The 19,796-nt window shown below is 41.0% G+C and overlaps 1 protein-coding gene across 1 annotated transcript in view; it reads left to right on the top strand.

Moving 5' to 3' along the window:
- Window positions 1–19,796, top strand: part of LOC132095595 (NACHT, LRR and PYD domains-containing protein 12-like) — a 594,505-nt gene that overhangs the window by 350,275 nt on the left and 224,434 nt on the right. The window contains exons 22-23 of the mRNA XM_059500733.1: window positions 3,937–4,110; window positions 11,691–11,864. Of these exons, the coding sequence (XP_059356716.1) occupies window positions 3,937–4,110; window positions 11,691–11,864 (348 nt within the window). The remainder of the gene's footprint in view (window positions 1–3,936; window positions 4,111–11,690; window positions 11,865–19,796) is intronic.

Here is a 19,796-nt window from a genome sequence, read left to right as displayed (position 1 = left end):
ATTCCTAAGGGGGAAGGGGCTTTGAACCACTGGTCTCCACAGAAGTCTTTGTCAAGAGAGACATATATATGGACCAGAATGAACTCAAAAAGACTTCTAAATGAATCAGTCCATCGCTTAACTCCATATTCATTTATATGTAACCCAAACATTTGACTATCATGTTTTAATCACTTATTGTGTATGTCTTTTAATAACTATGGGATAACTTAAGGATTCATAATCATGTTTGGTATGTGTGTAATCGAATCTGCTTGCTTGAATTAGTCCAGACAATCAATTATTCGTCAAATATACAACCCGAATTCCGGAAAAGTTGGGACGTTTTTTAAATTTTAATAAAATGAAAACTAAAAGACTTTCAAATCACATGAGCCAATATTTTATTCACAATAGAACATAGATAACATAGCAAATGTTTAAACTGAGAAAGTTTACAATTTTATGCACAAAATGAGCTCATTTCAATTTTGATTTCTGCTACAGGTCTCAAAATAGTTGGGACGGGGCATGTTTACCATGGTGTAGCATCTCCTTTTCTTTTCAAAACAGTTTGAAGACGTCTGGGCATTGAGGCTATGAGTTGCTGGAGTTTTGCTGTTGGAATTTGGTCCCATTCTTGCCTTATATAGATTTCCAGCTGCTGAAGAGTTCGTGGTCGTCTTTGACGTATTTTTCGTTTAATGATGCGCCAAATGTTCTCTATAGGTGAAAGATCTGGACTGCAGGCAGGCCAGGTTAGCACCCGGACTCTTCTACGACGAAGCCATGCTGTTGTTATAGCTGCAGTTTGTGGTTTTGCATTGTCCTGCTGAAATAAACAAGGCCTTCCCTGAAATAGACGTTGTTTGGAGGGAAGCATATGTTGCTCTAAAACCTTTATATACCTTCAGCATTCACAGAGCCTTCCAAAACATGCAAGCTGCCCATACCGTATGCACTTATGCACCCCCATACCATCAGAGATGCTGGCTTTTGAACTGAACGCTGATAACATGCTGGAAGGTCTCCCTCCTCTTTAGCCCGGAGGACACGGCGTCCGTGATTTCCAACAAGAATGTCAAATTTGGACTCGTCTGACCATAAAACACTATTCCACTTTGAAATAGTCCATTTTAAATGAGCCTTGGCACACAGGACACGACGGCGCTTCTGGACCATGTTCACATATGGCTTCCTTTTTGCATGATAGAGCTTTAGTTGGCATCTGCTGATGGCACGGCGGATTGTGTTTACCGACAGTGGTTTCTGAAAGTATTCCTGGGCCCATTTAGTAATGTCATTGACACAATCATGCCGATGAGTGATGCAGTGTCGTCTGAGAGCCCGAAGACCACGGGCATCCAATAAAGGTCTCCGGCCTTGTCCCTTACGCACAGAGATTTCTCCAGTTTCTCTGAATCTTTTGATGATGTTATGCACTGTAGATGATGAGATTTGCCAAGCCTTTTGCAATTTGACGTTGAGGAACATTGTTTTTAAAGTTTTCCACAATTTTTTTACGCAGTCTTTCACAGATTGGAGAGCCTCTGCCCATCTTTACTTCTGAGAGACTCTGCTTCTCTAAGACAAAGCTTTTATAGCTAATCATGTTACAGACCTGATATCAATTAACTTAATTAATCACTAGATGTTCTCCCAGCTGAATCTTTTCAAAACTGCTTGCTTTTTTTGCCATTTGTTGCCCCCGTGCCAACTTTTTTGAGACCTGTAGCAGGCATTAAATTTTAAATGAGCTAATTAAGTGGATAAAAGTGTCAAATTTCTCAGTTTAAACATTTGCTACGTTATCTATGTTCTATTGTGAATAAAATATTGGCTCATGTGATTTGAAATTCCTTTAGTTTTCATTTTATTAAAATTTAAAAAACGTCCCAAGTTTTCCGGAATTCGGGTTGTATCATATTCTGGTTATAAGAATCATGTCCAAAATTATACCCTACAAGAGCGGGAAAATTCGGACCACATGCTTGGTAAGATAAACATATGATTTATGATGCCCCCGAGCCAAGACAATATCTGATTGGTCAAGACAACATTTGAGGTGTGGCCAAGAGGCCAGTTTAAATACCCAGGACACCAGAAAATCTTGCTTTTAGTTGTTAGCTTTGCTTCTGCTATTAGTCATGTCTGCTTTTAGTCTCTAGCTATGCTTTTAGTTCTAGCTTTGCTTTTGCTACTAGTCATGCTTTTAGCCATGCTGTTTGTCATCACTGTTCTTTGAGCGCGGTTCCAGCGTGCATCAGCCTGCATGCCTGCTGCTACTTAGCCACGATGAGAAGAAACACCTGTAGTCTCGCCAAACTTTACTTCTTTTCTTTTCCGTTTGAGAGTTTTGTGTTCTGAGGTTTTGTAACGTCGAGTCTCCGACGCCTGACCTCGGGTGCCCATTCAACTTCAACCAGCCACACAACTCCATCTTCAGCCAACGTCCAACCAGGGCTTCTCAAGACATCACTTCAATGACTACTGAACTTCCAGCCAATCAGCGACAACTTTACACAGGCAATGAACCTTCAGACATTTGTGCTGGTGTATCTAATATAACTTTAACCTCATTGAGGAACTCAATGCGAGGGTTGATTAAGTGATTGATGGTTGTTCATGTTTATGCAATTTAATGTATTGCTGTAAACTTGGGATTCCACATTTCCATTCTCTTAAACTCATCTTTCCCTAACTTTCAATCTTCCTGCAACTTGTGTGAATGTGTGCGTGCGTGCGTTTATGTGTTAGATTAGTTTATATGTCTTAGATTTATCTAATAAAGCCTTATTCAATTAGTTTATATGTCTTAGATTTATCTAATAAAGCCTTATTCATATTGAAAAGAGAAGTATCTTGTGTTTTGTGCTTACAAGTTAATGTCTTAAACTGCCGATCTTGTTACTGTGCTAATTGATAGTGTTTTCACTATACTTTGGATATTAATATCCAGCGCAGATTTGATGTTAAACAGCTCGTTCAGTGAGTCGCAGGGCGTCTCAGTGATCAGCCGTGAAACAGTGATTCTGTTCAAATTCCCTTTAAAATCTTAAATGATTCCCTTTGAGCTAAATTGACCTGTTTCCTTTACAGTGCCGACATTTAAAATGATTTCTATTTAATAAATGCATTAACCAATTTAATTAATATATTTGATGAATGCAAATAAATGCTGTTCATTAAACTTTATATTTATCAAGAAATCCTGAAAAATAAAGTGCATCATTTCCACACAAAATATGAAGCAGTAAAATTGTTTTCAACATTGATAATAATCAGAAATGTTTCTTGAGTCAAATATATGGTAATGATTTCTAAAAGATTGTGTGACACCGAAAACTGGAGTAATGATGAAGAAAATTCTGCTTTGCATCACAGGAATAACATTACATTTTATATTATATTAAATTTGAAAACTTTTTTTTTTGTATTTGTAATATTATTTCGCTACATATATATATATATATATATATATATATATATATATATATATATATATATATATATATATATATATACTTCACTATAACATATAGTACTTTATTATAATATATTATTATATTGTTGCCATGATTATTAAATGCTGCTTTTTCTTTTTTTATAGGACAGTATGTATTTTTAGAATATAAGATATATCTTTTAATTTGCTAAAAGATATGTTTTTAATAATGAGTGCTGGGACGTGGCTTGGGGCATGGTCAGATTTTCCTTCTTTTTGGTCTCTAGCTGATCACATGCCTGTATTTGGTTAAAAATCCTGACAGTGTAATAAAGAGTTATTATTTTCTTATTTAATGAGGCTTTAAATGATTAATAACCTTTTTTTTTTACATTTTAAATCTCAGTCCAATGATTCATCACACATTGATTTGTACTTTCTCTTTACTAATGGATTCACAGCTAAACTGATCTGATCTGAGAGAGTGAAGAGTGTGTCATTGTTCTCTACAGGTTGAGAGATTGTGGCGTCACAGATGAAGGTTGTTCTGCTCTGACTTCAGCTCTGAGATCAAACCCCTCACACCTGAGAGAACTGGATCTGACTCTGAATAAAATAAGAGATTTGGGAGTGAAGCGTCTCTGTGCTGTGCTGGAGGATCCTCACTGTAAACTGGAGAAACTGCGGTAAGATTATACATGAATAACTGTAAAATATTTGTGAAGTGAAAATAAAAATCACCAAAAAAGCCAGAAAACACAATAGCTGTGTCTGAAATCGCTCACTCGTTTACTAAACCCTACATTGCGTACAGCGGTTGAGTGGACTATATCAGAAAGGAGTGAACGGATTCGGAGCGTGACGTATACATTGCGCGTGAGACTTAAAGCTGATGAAAAAACATCTTTACACGTCGCTTGTACGTTTATATTACATGTACACAATGTTAACAGCATTAACACTCAGAATTACTTTATTCGAATTATACATATCTCCGCATCAGCTTTGTGTTTTCATTAATGGTTTATTATTAATTTGATTTGTAATGTTTTTATGTTCATAATCATACTATTAAAATATTGAGAACAAAAATAAACACACATTAACACATGTTCATAATTTTATGTATTTATTATTTTAAGTATCCTTAAACTTTCCAGATCAGTGATTTGAGCTCAGATAAGATGATCGTAGAGCGTACTCCGGCGACTGTTAATGATAATCAGAATGAATACGCTACCTAGTGTGATTTAATGAACATTTTTAATTATCCACCAAATTATCATCATTTTTGTAAGTTAACAGTGATGCCACCTCAGTAAATTAGTAAAACATTAAACTGAGTTATTGCCTACATAATGCATTTTAATATAAGTATTGTATTAAATAAACATTAAAGCAGAAATATTAAAGATGACAGCATCTCTCTTTGAAACTCGCTCGCTCCCGCTTTCTCTTTCAGCTCACCGTTACTCCGCATTGGATTGTAGGAAATAGTGCTTCAGCGAGTGTACATCGGTACACTTGAAATTAGAATGAATTGGGGGTAAAAAGTAGTGTTAAGTCAAGTCACCTTTATTTATATAGCACTTTAAACAAAATACATTGCGTCAAAGCAACTGAACAACATTCATTAGGAAAACAGTGGAAAGTAGTGCAAAATGACCGTTAAAGGCAGTTCATCATTCAGTTTAAATAGTGTTAACTACTTCTTTCCCTAATGAACGAAATAGGGAAAGAAGTAGGTCACTCAGAATTCAGACAGCACTACAAAATGGCTGACACCCAATATAGTGCACATCTAGTGGATAGGGAGCGGTTTCAGACACATATATTAAATCAGACCAAATGTAAAAATTAGGTATTGTTTGTGAATGTTATACTACCAGAGGTGTCAAGTAAAGAAGTACAAATACTTTGTTACATTACTTAAGTAGAAATTTAGGGTATCTATACTTTGAGTAATTATTTTTCAGCCGACTTTTTACTTCTACTCCTTACATTTTCACACAAGTATCTGTACTTTCTACTCCTTACATTTTAAAAATAGCTTCGTTACTGCTATTTCATTCCGGCTTGTCATCATTCAAGAAAAAAAAAAAAAATCTTTCCAGATAAATCGCGCCATCCGGATGGGGTGAATTTCATTGTGGTTGGATGAGAAGTATAAACATATACTATTCCGACACCCTATTGGTTTGTACGCAATCCATTGCACTTGCACATGACACAAATCACATCACACCCCAGCCAGGACATAGCCAGTTTTGGGTTCCTTTTTCAAAAAATATATTTCTTAAAAGTAGGGTTGGGTATGGAACCGGTATCCGATCGCCTCAGAGTCAGTCCCCTTAAATTTCAAATGAAACCAGGCGTCACACCAGTCTCCTATCCGTCTTTCAGCGCGCTCTTCAATCCGCAGACAGCGAGTGGACTCATACAGAGACAGAAGACACAAGGTATGTGTTTATCGATAGATTGTTAGAATATCCTTATCTGTGCAGTTCTTTGTCATAAATACAGTTTACAAAAGGTCACGAGGGAGCAGTCGGTTTCTCATCTAGCTACTGTAAAGTTTTTGCTTGTCACACCACAGGTGGAGCTAAACGAGTCTCAAAAAAGATAAATGCACACACTACATTCACATATGCACACACAAGATTAATACATGCACACACATGATTCATAAATACACACACAGGATACACAAATGCGCACAAAATTCACAAATGCACACACAAAATGTAAAAAGCACAGAAGATTCACAAATGCATACAAAATTCACAAATGCACACAAAATTCATAAATACACACACAATTCAGAAATGCAAACAACATTTACAAATGCACTCAAGATTTAGAAATGCACAGGACAAGATTCAGAAATGTATTTTTGATGCACACACAAATATACCTTGATTTACAAACTGCTTTTGGTCTGAGAACTTCACTGCATTTGTGTGTGAATTTTGAGACTCCCCTGACTTGGCTCGACACACAAATGCATTTTTTTTAAATGGGGAATGATCAGCAACCAATCAGATATCTCCCTCGTTTTAGTCAATCACAAGAACGCACCCCACGCGGGGGATTGTTTACTTCTAAGCCAATCACATAAACGCGTTCACACAGCGCTTTCTTCCAGTTGGTCGAGACCTCAACATGGCTTCTGGCAACGACAGGGGAGCAATATAACTTAAAGTGTTTAGCTAGTTATCTCCTTGTTATGAGATGTTGTTTAATTTTAATTGTTAACCGGTTTAATTGTGCAACTATCAACAGAAGCTAGCAAGCTAGGCTAGGGTCAGGCTAGTATCTTTCCATAAAGTTGACATTCTTGTGAATTAAGTGACTGTTTGGCAGGGTCTGTCGCCCCAATCCGAGGTAGCAGCTCAGGCTTTTGTGCAGTTATTGGCCCCAATTTTGTGTTGTAACGTTAACTTATGTGAAACAGGTGTTTCTAATTCTGACTCCCCTCGCGTGCACGCCCATGGAGTCATACGATGGCGCCAGTTGCGAAAACAGACAGTTATAAGTAATACAAAGGCAATTTGTCAATTGGTGTTTGATCGTGTTGAGGATGAAATGTGTCTCAAGAATGAGTTTATTTATGAATTTGGCAGTTGACAAATGTCAAATAATATATTTCATGTAAATTATATTATGCTGTATGAAGCACACGTGCATACAACCATGTACATAATATCTGTGTATTTTATTTTACTGTACTGTAATTGGTTCAGTGTACTGCTGTTGTTGTATCTGTGTACTTGAAAGCTCTTTGTGTTACAAGTAATTATTTAATTATCTTTACAAATATTTGGCAGTAAAGGCCATGTGATTGGCTTAGAAGTAAACAATCCCCCACGTGGGGTGTGTTCTTGTGATTGGCTAAAACAAGGGAGATATCTGCAGAGGTGGGTAGAGTACCCAAAAACTGTACTCAAGTAAAAGTAAAAGTACTTCTAGAAATATTTACTCAAGTAAAAGTAAAAGTACTAGTCTTGAATAGTTACTTGAGTAAGAGTAAAAGAGTATCGGATAAAAAATCTACTCAAGTAGTTAGTTACTAGTTACTTTGGGTCATATATACTGAGCCTATTTTTATTTAGATATATAGATAAAATGTATGTAATGTATGTGTGTGTGTATAAATGTATATATTTCATCAGCCTTTACTCCAATTTATGTAATTTATTATAAAACCCTGTCTGTTTACTTAAGTAACAGACATAGGTGTCATGCCATAACATATTTTTAATACGACTGACTTTATATTAAATGTGAATTTAACATTGAAAGTTAATGTGATATAAATATTACTACTAATCTTTCATTGTTCAGAAAGAGAGCAAATAACATTTACATTATTAAAGATCATTTTCACTGACAGTCTAGATTTCAATCACTCTCAGAAACTCCCATTAAAATCACTGAAACTGTTAACACTGTGAAATCAATATCTTAATTAAAGAATCGTACACACATCTGCACTTTGTTGTTTCTGCGAGAGAATTCGCCAGAAAGAGCTATTCAGTCAGTGAGCGAGTGAAGGAAGCACCGGCATTTTAGCGATGACTCATCTGAACGCCTCTGATTGGCCAATGCTTTAATAAGCTCAAAAGAATCATGTGTGGTTTGTTATAATGCGCAGCGCTGTATAAACGCATCTATCTCTGGCTAGCGCCAGCAAGCAATCACAGATCTGAATTTAGCAGCTGATAATATGACTCGCTGAACGTACTTGCACCAGTGTGATTGTATTAAAATTAATAAAATCTTAATCGGCTATTTTTTGTCTTTTGGAAGCTGCATTCAACTTGACTCCCCTCTGTTATAAGCCACACACGTACAACAAACTAATGTCACAGTGGTATCGTGTACTGTAATCGAATGTAGCCCAAGTTATTACCTGTTAAACAGTAGACAGCACACGCAGTGTTCATCTAATAAGGATCTCCATCGCTAGCAAATAATAACCTTTGCAGATTTCAATTCAGTGCAGTTCCAGCCACGTTTTCAACGCTCTTTCTGTTCTTAAACGTTACAACTCCGAGTGAACCACTTCAGACGCTCAGCGCGTGCGGCAGGGAACTGAACGACTCATTCAAACTGATTCATGAACCAATTCACTCGTTTGCCAATTGGTTTGATCAAGCCTTTGAACAGAATTGACTCAAAAGAATGAATCATTCGCGAATGGGCATCGCTCATTGCCCAGAGAAAAGTAGACGGCGCGTTTGGAATAAACTGAAGCATTATAACATTTATTGCATTAAGATAAAGTAACGAGAGGAGCGTTCCCCACAGTAACGAAGTAAAAGTACAGATTTTTCCCCAAAAATTCACTCAAGTAAGAGTATAAAGTACCCATCTTTAAATATACTCCGAAAAGTATTCGTTACCCCAAAAAATTACTCAAGTAAATGTAACGAAGTAAATGTAACGAAGTAAATGTAACTCGTTACTACCCACCTCTGGATATCTGATTGGTTGCTGATCATTCCCCGTTTAAAAAATGCATTTGTGTGTCGCACAAATGCAGTGAAGTTCACAGACCACAAGCAGTTTGTAAATCAAGGTATATTTGTGTGTGCATCTAGGGTTGTAACGATATACCGGTATGACGATATACCACGATATAAACATGTATGATTATCATACATTTACATTTGCTTATCTACGGTATTGAGAGAAAATAACAAACACAGAATCTCACCTGCGCCTAGGCAACAACGTTCCACCTAAGGGGCCATTCACATATCGCGTCTAAAACACGTGGAAAACGTTAGACGAGCTGCTTTCTGATTTTTTCCCAAAGCCTTCTGGCACTTGCGCTCTTGAGTCGTCTGCCGTTGCTGAGCAACTATGACCCGCTCTCTCCATGAAGACGCGGAAATATCAGCAATGGATAAATGAATTTGCAGCACTAAAAATTGCTTGCAGTAGCTCTGCTACTTGATTTATTTAAAAAATGGCAATCCATATACAGCTATGATCAGCTGTTCCTTCATCTTGGCTGAGCTTTCAACGTTGTTACGGGAAAGATGAGGAAGCTACATGACCTGCCGTGCGCTTGCGGCATTATGAAAATTTGAGATGTTTTTAATTCGATGCGGTGCAGAGGCGCCTCAAAAAAACGAGCGTGTTTGCTACATTTGAAATAACGAACTTGAGCGTGCAAAAGACGTGATATGTGAACGACATCTAACTGTTCTCTTGATCCACCCACACGTACAGCGGAGACAACATCAGAGACAGAGGCCGTTATCTCTAATCTCGATCCCACGTCAAAATATGAGTTAAAATTGACACTAGTAGGCCTATGGGAATACTTTTTGTATAGAAAAGACGAATGCTTTTTTGTCCTTGTAGGTAGACACAGTTTGCAAAAACTGTGGTTGGAAAGCAGCTGCAAAACGAGGAAACCCATCGAACTAGAGCTGCAACTAATGATTATTTTGATAATCGATTAATCTGTAGATTTTTTTACGATTCATCGATTAATCGGTTTATGTACTTATATTTTAGTTTTGCCCATTTTCCCCCCAAGTAAATTCTTAATAAAGGGTCTTTATCATTCAGCATAGATTTTTAAGAGATTTTAACCATTTTGCATTGTCATATCCTCATCAAAAATATACCTGGAGTTGTTTTATGTGTCAGTAATCCTTTGTCGAACTCTTCTGCAATCAAAACACTGACCCATACGTACTCTAGCAAAATTCGCAAGGAGATTTCAAATAATGTTTTCACCATGGCAGTCCTTAGAGCTCCTAAAGTAGTTTAACATCCCGAACAAAGCTTAAGGAATCTTTCAGAACATATTTTCACAAAGAAGGATGAAACAGAATAAAATTGCAGTACATTGCATTTTATTATTTACTGGGAAACAGCTTTATAGCTTATGCTGTGAAATTCTAAACAATCCTTCGAAAAAAGTGCCAATGGCATGAAACCTGAATGGAACTCACATTTTAAAGAAAAATCCATCAGAAGGTTGTCCAAAAAAAAAAAAATTGGACACACAAAAAACTGCTGTGTGAAAAAGAGCAGTGCATTTCAAATATATTTAAACATTTACCTCTCTCATTCAGTCATAATTAGGCTGCAAGACTGAATTATGAACTGGTAAACGACAAACTGATCACAGAACATGTTTGTAAAGCTTCAAATGTTAACTGTTAAAATGCAGTTTTATCAGCTTTTACGACTAAACATTTGCAAACAACATTGTACTGGAGAATCTGCACAAATAAAAGTATTAGGGGCCGTTCACATATCGCGCCTAAAAACGCGTGGAAAACGCTAGGCGCGCCGCTTTCTCCTTCTTTCCAAAGCGCTCGGCCAGAAGCGCGTCTGCCTTTGCTAAGCAACCATGACGTGCTCTCTCCATGAAGAGGCAGAAATTTCAGCAAAGGATAAATGGATTTGCAGCTCTAAAAATCGCACCCGCGTTGCGCTTGCGGCTCTCTGAAAAGTTGAGATGTTTTTAACCCGATGCGGTGCGGACGCCCCTGAAAAAACGGGCGCGTCGCAACCGCGTCGCTTCCATTATGAGCGCGCATACCGCGCGCCTACATTGGAAATAACGAACTTGAGCGCGCAAAAGACGCGATATGTGAACGGCCCCTTAAACAGTTCAGTAGTGCAGAGTTTACAGGTTACTCTTCTTTTTTGAAGGCTCAAAGTAAAGTACTTCCACATCCCGCTGAACTTTTACTGTCTATGGCAGAGACGCTGTTCGGGAAGCACGTGACATAAAACGAGGCCAGCTATTGACTATTTGCTACTTCTCCTGCTGTACTGGCTCAGTAAAACCTCCGGTGGCTCATTACTGCCACACTTTGGTCACCGCAGATTTGAAATATGCACGAAATGAGCCGCTTACGGCAAATAAAAGTTATTTAGCAACTAATCGATGACTAAATTAGTTGACAACTATTTTAATAATCGATTAAATCGATTAGTTGTTTCAGCTCTAGTTATTTCAAAATCAGTAATAATTGTAATGTTTCTAAACTTTTGGCAGGTACTTTAATAATAAAAACAATTATATATACTTCACTATAATATATTATATTACTTTATTAAAATATATTACATTGTTGATTTATGATTTTTGATCTATGATTTATGATTTTTTCTTTGACATTTTAAATCTCAGTCCAGTGATTCATCACACATTGATTTGTACCTTCTCTTTACTAATGGATTCACAGCTAAACTGATCTGAGAGTGAAGAGTGTGTCATTGTTTTCTACAGGTTGAGAGATTGTGGCGTCACAGATGAAGGTTGTTCTGCTCTGACTTCAGTTCTGAGATCAAACCCCTCACACCTGAGAGAACTGGATCTGTCTGGGAATAAAATAAGAGATTCAGGAGTGAAGCGTCTCTCTGCTGGACTGAAGGATCCTCAATGTAAACTGGAGACACTGTGGTAAGAATCTCTCTGATAGTCTTATGTGTTTGTCTTCAGTAAGATGTGTCCTTTAATGTAAATTGTAAGACTAAAGCTTGTAAAATAAATGATAGATAGATGTTTGGATGGATGGATAGATAGATAGAAGAGGATGGGAAAGGACATGATAATCCCTGTCAGTACCGAAACTCAAACCTGTGACCTGTGGTCAGGGCTGGGCTGCAGTTAAAATTCAGCTCTGGATAAATCCAGCCCATCTGGCCCACGAGTTCCCCCACATTTTGCTGGGTGACCGGGTATTTAATTGGAGCAAATAATAATAGATGTTGCTGAATTCATGACACATACAGCAAACTTAATAATTAACTTGTCACATAGAAATGCACTTGACAGTAAAGCACTGATTTTGAGCTAGAATGAATGAAAATTACTAAGGTGATGAATTTACAAGTCTAGTCAAGTCATGGCTGTTTTCAACCAGCATCACTACAGAAGCTTTAATGTTTTCATATCACACAATGTATATGTATAAAACAATTCTCTGTCACATCTGAATGGATCAAGCACTTGTGTTATTTATCACTTTACTCCTGATGAACAGTATCTTTATGTTCCACAGAAGAAATTTTTCATTTTTGGGTGAACTATCCTTTAAGAACTTATTAACCGGTATTAACCGGTAATATTTTATATTTAAGTAGGTTAATAACAGTGACATTTATAATAAATACATCTTTATTGTACAGTTGTCACGTTCGGTGATACAAGGAAGCACGGAGAGATCCAAGTGCGGGTATGATATTTATTAAAGGGGCAATCCAAAGAATAAACAGTCCAGACAGGGGTCGATATCCAACAAATCCAAACATAAACAAAACACGAAGCAAAAAGGCAAGGCAAGGCAAGATGACGGACATGAATTAACATCAACATTAAACAAGGACTCCGTAACACAGACTCAGACAGACCGGGTATAAATACACAGAAGGATAATGAGGGAACCGGAGACAGGTGGGGAACAATCAATTACTCAACAGGAGGAAGGTGACCAAAAAGGGAACAGGAATTGATAAGGAGACAGACACCGTGAGAAAGGAGAACACCTAGTGGAAACCCAGGGAACACAACCCAGACACTGTGACAGGACCCCCCCTCTACGGAGCAACTCCCAGACGCTCCAAGACAGAAACAAAACAGAGACCAGGAGGGAGGCGGACAGGTGGAGGCTCAGGGGGAGGGACGGAGGGCCAGAAAAGAAAAACATGGGGAACAGGCACCAGAATGAAACACAAAACAGGAAGACCAGGAGGGAGGAGGACCGGAGGAGGTTCAGGGGGAGGGACGGAGGGCCAGACTAACAGAGGGGAACAGGGACAGAAGTGAACACATAAAACAAAAAACAACATGAAGCCCCCCCCAGGGTGGAGCAGAAGACCACCACGTCCTCGTGGTCGATGCCAGAGTCCCCCAGGGCGGAGCGGAAGCCCACCACAACCGTGTGGTCAGAGCGGAAACCCCCCAGGGCGGAGCAGAAGACCACCATGTCCTCGTGATCAATGCCAGAGTCCTCCAGGGCGGAGCGGAAGACCACCACAATCGTGTAGTCAGGGCAATCGCCCCCCAGGGCAGAGCAGAAGACCACCATGTCAACAGGAACTTGACTTGACTCTGGAGGGTCAACAGGAACACGACTTGATTCAAGAGGAACAACTGGAACATGACTCGATTCTGGATGATCAACAGGAGCTAGTTAACTAACGGTAACTAACCCTGACTCTGGAGGGTCCACAAACATCTGACTCGACTCTGGAGGGTCAACTGGAACCTGACTCGACTCTGGAGGGTCAACTGGAACCTGACTCGACTCTGGAGGGTCAACTGGAACCTGACTCGACTCTGGAAGGTCAACAGGAACTAGCTCTGACTCTAGATGGTCGACGGTGACTAACCCTGACTCAGGAAGGTCCTTGAACACCTGACTCGACTCTGGGGGGTCAACCGGGAACTGACTCAACTCTGGAAAGTCTGTGGAGATGTGAGATGCCTCGGCTTCAGGCACCGCCTCTGGAACGGCCTCGGGCACTGCCTCGGTAACGGCCTCGAGAGCGGTCTCGGGCACCGCATTGGGAGAGGCCTCGGGCACCGCATCGGGAGCGGCCTCGGGCACCGCATCGGGAACAGCCTCGGGCACCGCCTCTGCCTCCGCAACGGACACTGCCTCGGCATCGGACACCACTTCGGCCTCCGGAACAGCATCGGGCACCGCCTCGGCATCGGGCACCACCTCGGCCTCCGGAACGGCATCGGGCACCGCCTCGGGTACGGCATCGGGCACGGCCTCGGGCACCGCTTCGACCTCGGGAACAGCATCGGGCACCGCCTCGGCCTCCGGAACAGCATCGGGCACCGCCTCGGCATCGGGCACCGCATCGGCCTCCGGAACAGCATCGGGCACCGCCTCGGCCTCCGGAACGGCATCGGGCACCGCCTCGGCTTCGGGAATGGCATGGGGCACACATTGGCCTCCGGAACGACATCGGGCACCGCATCGGCCTCCGGAACAGCATCGGGCACCGCCTCGGCCTCCGGAAAAGCATCGGGCACCGCCTCGGCCTCCGGAACAGCATCGGGCACCACCTCGGCCTGCGGAACAGCATCGGGCACCGCCTCGGGAACGTCCTCCTGGACGGCAGCAGTCCGCTCGGGAACGTTCTCCGGGCTTTGAGGAACGGTAGACGCCTGTCTCCTCCTCCTCAGCCCTCTATGATGGCGAGTCGGTGACACCTTGTCTGGAGACTCAGGCGTTGAGTCGGCCATCTTGTGCTGTGGCTCTAAGCTGGCGGCCATCTTGTGCTGTAGCGCTGGGCTGGCGGCCATCTTGTGCTGTGGCGCTGGGCTGCCGGCCATCTTGTGCTGAGACGCCGGTTCAGCAGCCATGACGTGAACCATCTTGGGAATCTCTAGGATCTTTGACAGCGTAGCGAAATAATCCAAGAATGAGTCAGCGGCCTTCTTGGGCGTTGGCGCTGAGCTAGCGGCCATTTTGCACTGTGGCGCTGGACTGGTGATCACCTTGTGTTCTGGTGCTGTGTTGGCGTCCATCCTGCCTTGTGGCGCTGAACTAGCGGCAATCATGGGCAGTGGCGCCACCGTGGCGGACGTGCGCTTCCTCTCCCCTCTCCGTCCGCCATGGTGAAACGGTGACTCTGATCCATCCCACACGAGCCCCGGGTCGAAGGGAGGCCATAGTTGAGAGCGGTGCTGAATCTCCTCTCGACCACTCCCTCTTTGGCGACCTCCCCTGGTCCCCCGGAAAACCACCAGGCGAGTTCCCTCAAATCCATTCCTCTCCCGCTCTGTGGCTGGGGAGGAGATATAAGCAGACATACCGCTGGATCTTCGCTTTGACGGAGTCCTTCTGTCACGTTCTGTGATACAAGGAAGCACGGAGAGATCCAAGTGCGGGTATGATATTTATTAAAGGGCCAATCCAAAGAATAAATAGTCCAGACAGGGGTCGATATCCAACAAATCCAAACATAAACAAAACACGAAGACAAGGCAAGGCAAGGCAAGATGACGGACATGAATTAACATCAACATTAAACAAGGACTCCGTAACACAGACTCAGACAGACCGGGTATAAATACACAGAAGGATAATGAGGGAACAGGAGACAGGTGGGGAACAATCAATTACTCAACAGGAGGAAGGTGACCAAAAAGGGAACAGGAAGTGATAAGGAGACAGACACAGTGAGAAAGGAGGACACCTAGTGGAAACCCAGGGAACACAACCCAGACACTGTGACAACAGTGTTAATAACTGCAAGTTAAGTTACTATGGTTATAAGTCTATGTATTAGCATTTTCTAATCCTCGTCATGAAGTTTAGATTGTCATGGCTGTTTTCAGCCAGTATCACTACAGAAGCTTTAATCTTATCATATCACACAACTGTAAAACAGAATTCTGTGTCACATCTGAATGAATCAAGACACTTGTGTTGTTTATCACTTTACATTGTGGTGTAAGTGCAGTCACACATTCATCAGCCCTGTGTGGGTTTCTGATCCCACTCTGCTTTTGTGCGTGGCCGGCAAATGCATGGCGTAGTGCTGCTTTACACTTTTGGAGTATTTAATTTTTGCAGTTCACTGTAATTTAAAAACAGCACCTAATATGAGGGATATTTCATTCCCTTTAGCGACTGGCCCACTGCTCAACCAACCCACCGGGAATGTCCCGATACTCCCGATGACCAGTACATCCCTGCCTGTGGGTTACAAGTCAGACTCTCTGACCATTAGACCATGACTGCCCCATATAGATGATTGATAGATTAGAAATATTAGATTGAATGGAAGGTAAAATAAGTTTGAATGGTTTAGAAATAGAACATAGAATGGCAGCTAAATGGAGTCTAAATGCCTTCAGTTTGTTAAGATTTGAATTTTGACAGTTGGAGTTTGAATAGTCTTGGCTCATCTGAACATTTCGTCAGTGTAAGTCTGTGGGATTTTTATTTACATTTACATTTAATCATTTAGCAGACACTTTTATCCAAAGCGACTTACAAATGAGAACAATAGAAGCAGTCAGGTCAACAAGAGAACAACAACAGTATACAAGTGCCATAAGTCTCAGTTAGTCTAGTATAGAACGCATAGCCAGGTTTATTTATTTATTTATTTTTTTTTTTTTTTAATAAATGGAAAGACAAGAAAAGGAAAAGTGCTAGTATTAGTTGGTTAAGTGCTGTCAAAAAGATGAGTCTTTAGATGTTTCTTGAAAATGAGTAAAGAATCAGCTGTATGAATTGAGATTGGGAGGTGATTCCAGCAGCTGGACACAGTCCAGGAAAAGGTCAGTGAGAGTGATTTTGAACTTCTTTGGGATGGCACCACAAGGCGTCTACACTTTCTAGAGCGCAAACTTCTGGAGGGCACATAAGATTTAACCAGTGAGTTTAGGTATGTTGGTGCCGTGCCAGTGGTCGTCTTGTAGGCTAGCATCAGTACCTTCAATTTGATGCGAGCGGCTACTGGTAGCCAGTGTAACCTGATGAGGAGAGGAGTAATGTGAGTTTTTTTTGGCTCATTGAAGACAACCCTCGCTGCTGCATTCTGGATCAATTGCAGAGGCTTGACAGTACATGCAGGGAGGCCCGCCAGGAGAGCATTACAATAGTCAAGTCTGGAGAGAACAAGAGCTTGGACAAGAAGTTGGGTGGCTTGCTCTGAGAGGAAGGGTTTAATCTTCCTAATGTTGTATAAGGCAAACCTGCAGGACCGGATCGTTGTAGCAATGTAGTCTGTGTAGCTTAACTGATGATCTATCACAACTCCTAGGTTTCTGGCTGTCCTCGAAGGAGTAATGGTTGACAAACTTAGCTGTATAGAGAAGTTGTGATGAAGCAATGGGTGAGCTGGAATCACCAGGAGTTCTGTCTTCGTAAGGTTAAGCTGAAGGTGATGGTCATTCACCCAGCTAGAAATGTCACTCAGACAGGCTGAAATGCGAGCAGCTACCGTTGGGTCATCTGGTTGGAATGAGAAGTAGAGTTGGGTGTCATCAGGGTAGCAGTGGTAAGAAAAGCCTTGCTTCTGAATGACAGATCCTAATGACGTCATGTAGATGGAGAAGAGAAGTGGTCCAAGTACTGAGCCTTGAGGAACCCCAATAGCAAGTTGTTGTGACTTAGAAACATCACCCGTCCAAGACACACTAAAGGATCTGTCAGAGAGGTAGGACTTGACCCACAGGAGTGCAGTTCAAGAGATGCTCATCTTTCTGAGGTTGGACAAGAGAATCTGGTGATTAACGGTGTCAAAAGCAGCAGACATTTCCAGTAAGATGAGTACTGAGGATTTTGAAGGTGCTCTTGCTAGTCACAGGGCTTCAGTAACCGATAGCAGAGCAGTCTCAGTTGAGTGGCCACTTTTGAAGCCAGATTGGTTGCTGTCCAGGAGGTTGTTCTGTACCAGGAACATAGAAAGCTGGTTGAACACAGCTCGCTCAAGTGTCTTTGCAATGAATGGAAGAAAGGATACCGGTCTGTAGTTTTCAAGAAGCGCTGGATTTAGAGATGGTTTCTTGAGAAGTGGGCTTACCCGAGCCTGCTTGAATGCTGAGGGAAATGTACCAAAGTGAAGAGAAGAGTTGATAATGTGAGTAAGCGAAGGTATGACTGAAGAAGAGATCGCTTGAAGGGGGTGAGTGGAGATCAGATCAAGTGGACAAGTAGTAGGATGATTGGACAGGAGAAGTTTGGAAACGTCTATCTCTGAGAGTGGGGAGAAGGAGGAGAAAGAGTGTGCGTGGAGAATGGGTCACTGATGGTTCTTGTCTTATTTGTGAAGAAAACTGCAAAGTCGTCCGCTGTAAGAGTCGATGGAGGAGGTGGTGGCGGCAGATTAAAAAGAAAAGAGAAAGTCTTGAAGTGTGTCCGAGCTTCACAACAGCTGTTAATTTTGTTGTGGTAGTAGGATGTTTTGGCCGTGAAGACATTTGCAGAGAAAAAAGAGAGGAGAGACTGATACACACTGAGGTGGGTAGCGTTTCTTGATTTCTGCCATTTCCTCTCTGCAGCCCTGAGTTAAGAACGATGTTCACGGAGAACCTCGGACAGTCAGGGTGCAGATGGGGTGGTACGTGCTGGTCTAGACAACAGTGGGCAAAAGTTGTCCAAGCAAGATGTTAAAGTGGAGCAAAGAGTGTCCGTAGCGCTGTTCGTGTCCAGAGCTGAAAACTGAGAAAGTGCAGGAAGTGAGGATGAAACCACAGAAGATAGGCGAGATGGAGATCAAATGAGGCGAGCAGAGTTTTGAAGTCAGCAGCCTAGGTGGATGTTGAAATCACCAAGCATTACCAGAGGAGTACCATCTTCAGGAAAGTTTGATAGCAGCACATCCAACTCTTCCAATAATTGGATTTATGTTTTTTAACCTTCATTTTTAATCTTCATTTTTAGGTAAACCGTAAGTCGTAATTAGAATAGTAAGTGACTGTTTCTCCTGACAGATCTGTCCTTGAAACAATATCTCACATTCAGCTCTGTGTGTCTGTTCAGTCCTGAAGCTCATGACAGTTTCAAACAGTAGCATTGAGCATCAACATGCAGAAATCTCTTTCTATCAGCAGCAGTATGTGGCAATGCTTGTCATTATATCTCCTCTCCTGCTCTGAGACCAGAATCAATAACAAACTACACATACTTCAACTACAATAAACACTGTGTCATTGTTCTCTACAGGTTGAATAATTGTCTCGTCTCAGATAAAGATTGTTATGCTCTGGCTTCAGCTCTGAGATCAAACCCCTCTCACCTGAAAGAGCTGAGTCTGTCTGAGAATAATCTAGGAGAATCAGAAGTGAAGTTACTCTCTGATCTGACAGATGATCCTAATTATAAATTGGAGAGATTATACTACTGTGAGTATATTATTATTTAAATCTTTTAATATAGGCAAAGTTTAGTAACAGACATATTTGGAGAACATAAAATAATAATCCAGCTCCACTTTAGTTTCTTTACTTTAACTTAACTTTACTTAACTTAAATTTAATTAAAATTAAAACTTTAATTCTGTGATCATCTATGAATATATAAATATTTTCATCTCCTCCAGTGTGTCTGTGTGTAAATCATAAAGAGAGAGTTGTTGATCATTCACTGTTATTAATCTATGATCAGTTGTTCATTCAGATCAGAGTATGTGAGCAGAGTGGAGCGTCAACAATTTCTCCTCCGCGCTCCGATCATTTAATTATCACTCCGCTCCGCTCCAATCCACACATTCAGGAACACCGCTCCACCTTCACTCCACATCTAAAGTATTTCAGTATGTTTCACATTCCACAGTTCAACTTCAGTTCATAACATATATTAAAAAATAAATAAACAAAAACACAAGGAGAGTTTCAAAGTGGCTTATTGGAACACTAGTG

The sequence above is a fragment of the Carassius carassius genome, chromosome 19, assembly GCF_963082965.1.
Source record: "Carassius carassius chromosome 19, fCarCar2.1, whole genome shotgun sequence".
In the NCBI taxonomy this organism is placed as follows: domain Eukaryota; kingdom Metazoa; phylum Chordata; class Actinopteri; order Cypriniformes; family Cyprinidae; genus Carassius; species Carassius carassius.
The sequence above is the reverse complement of the archived record's forward strand: the minus strand, read 5'-3'. Positions and strand labels throughout refer to the sequence as shown.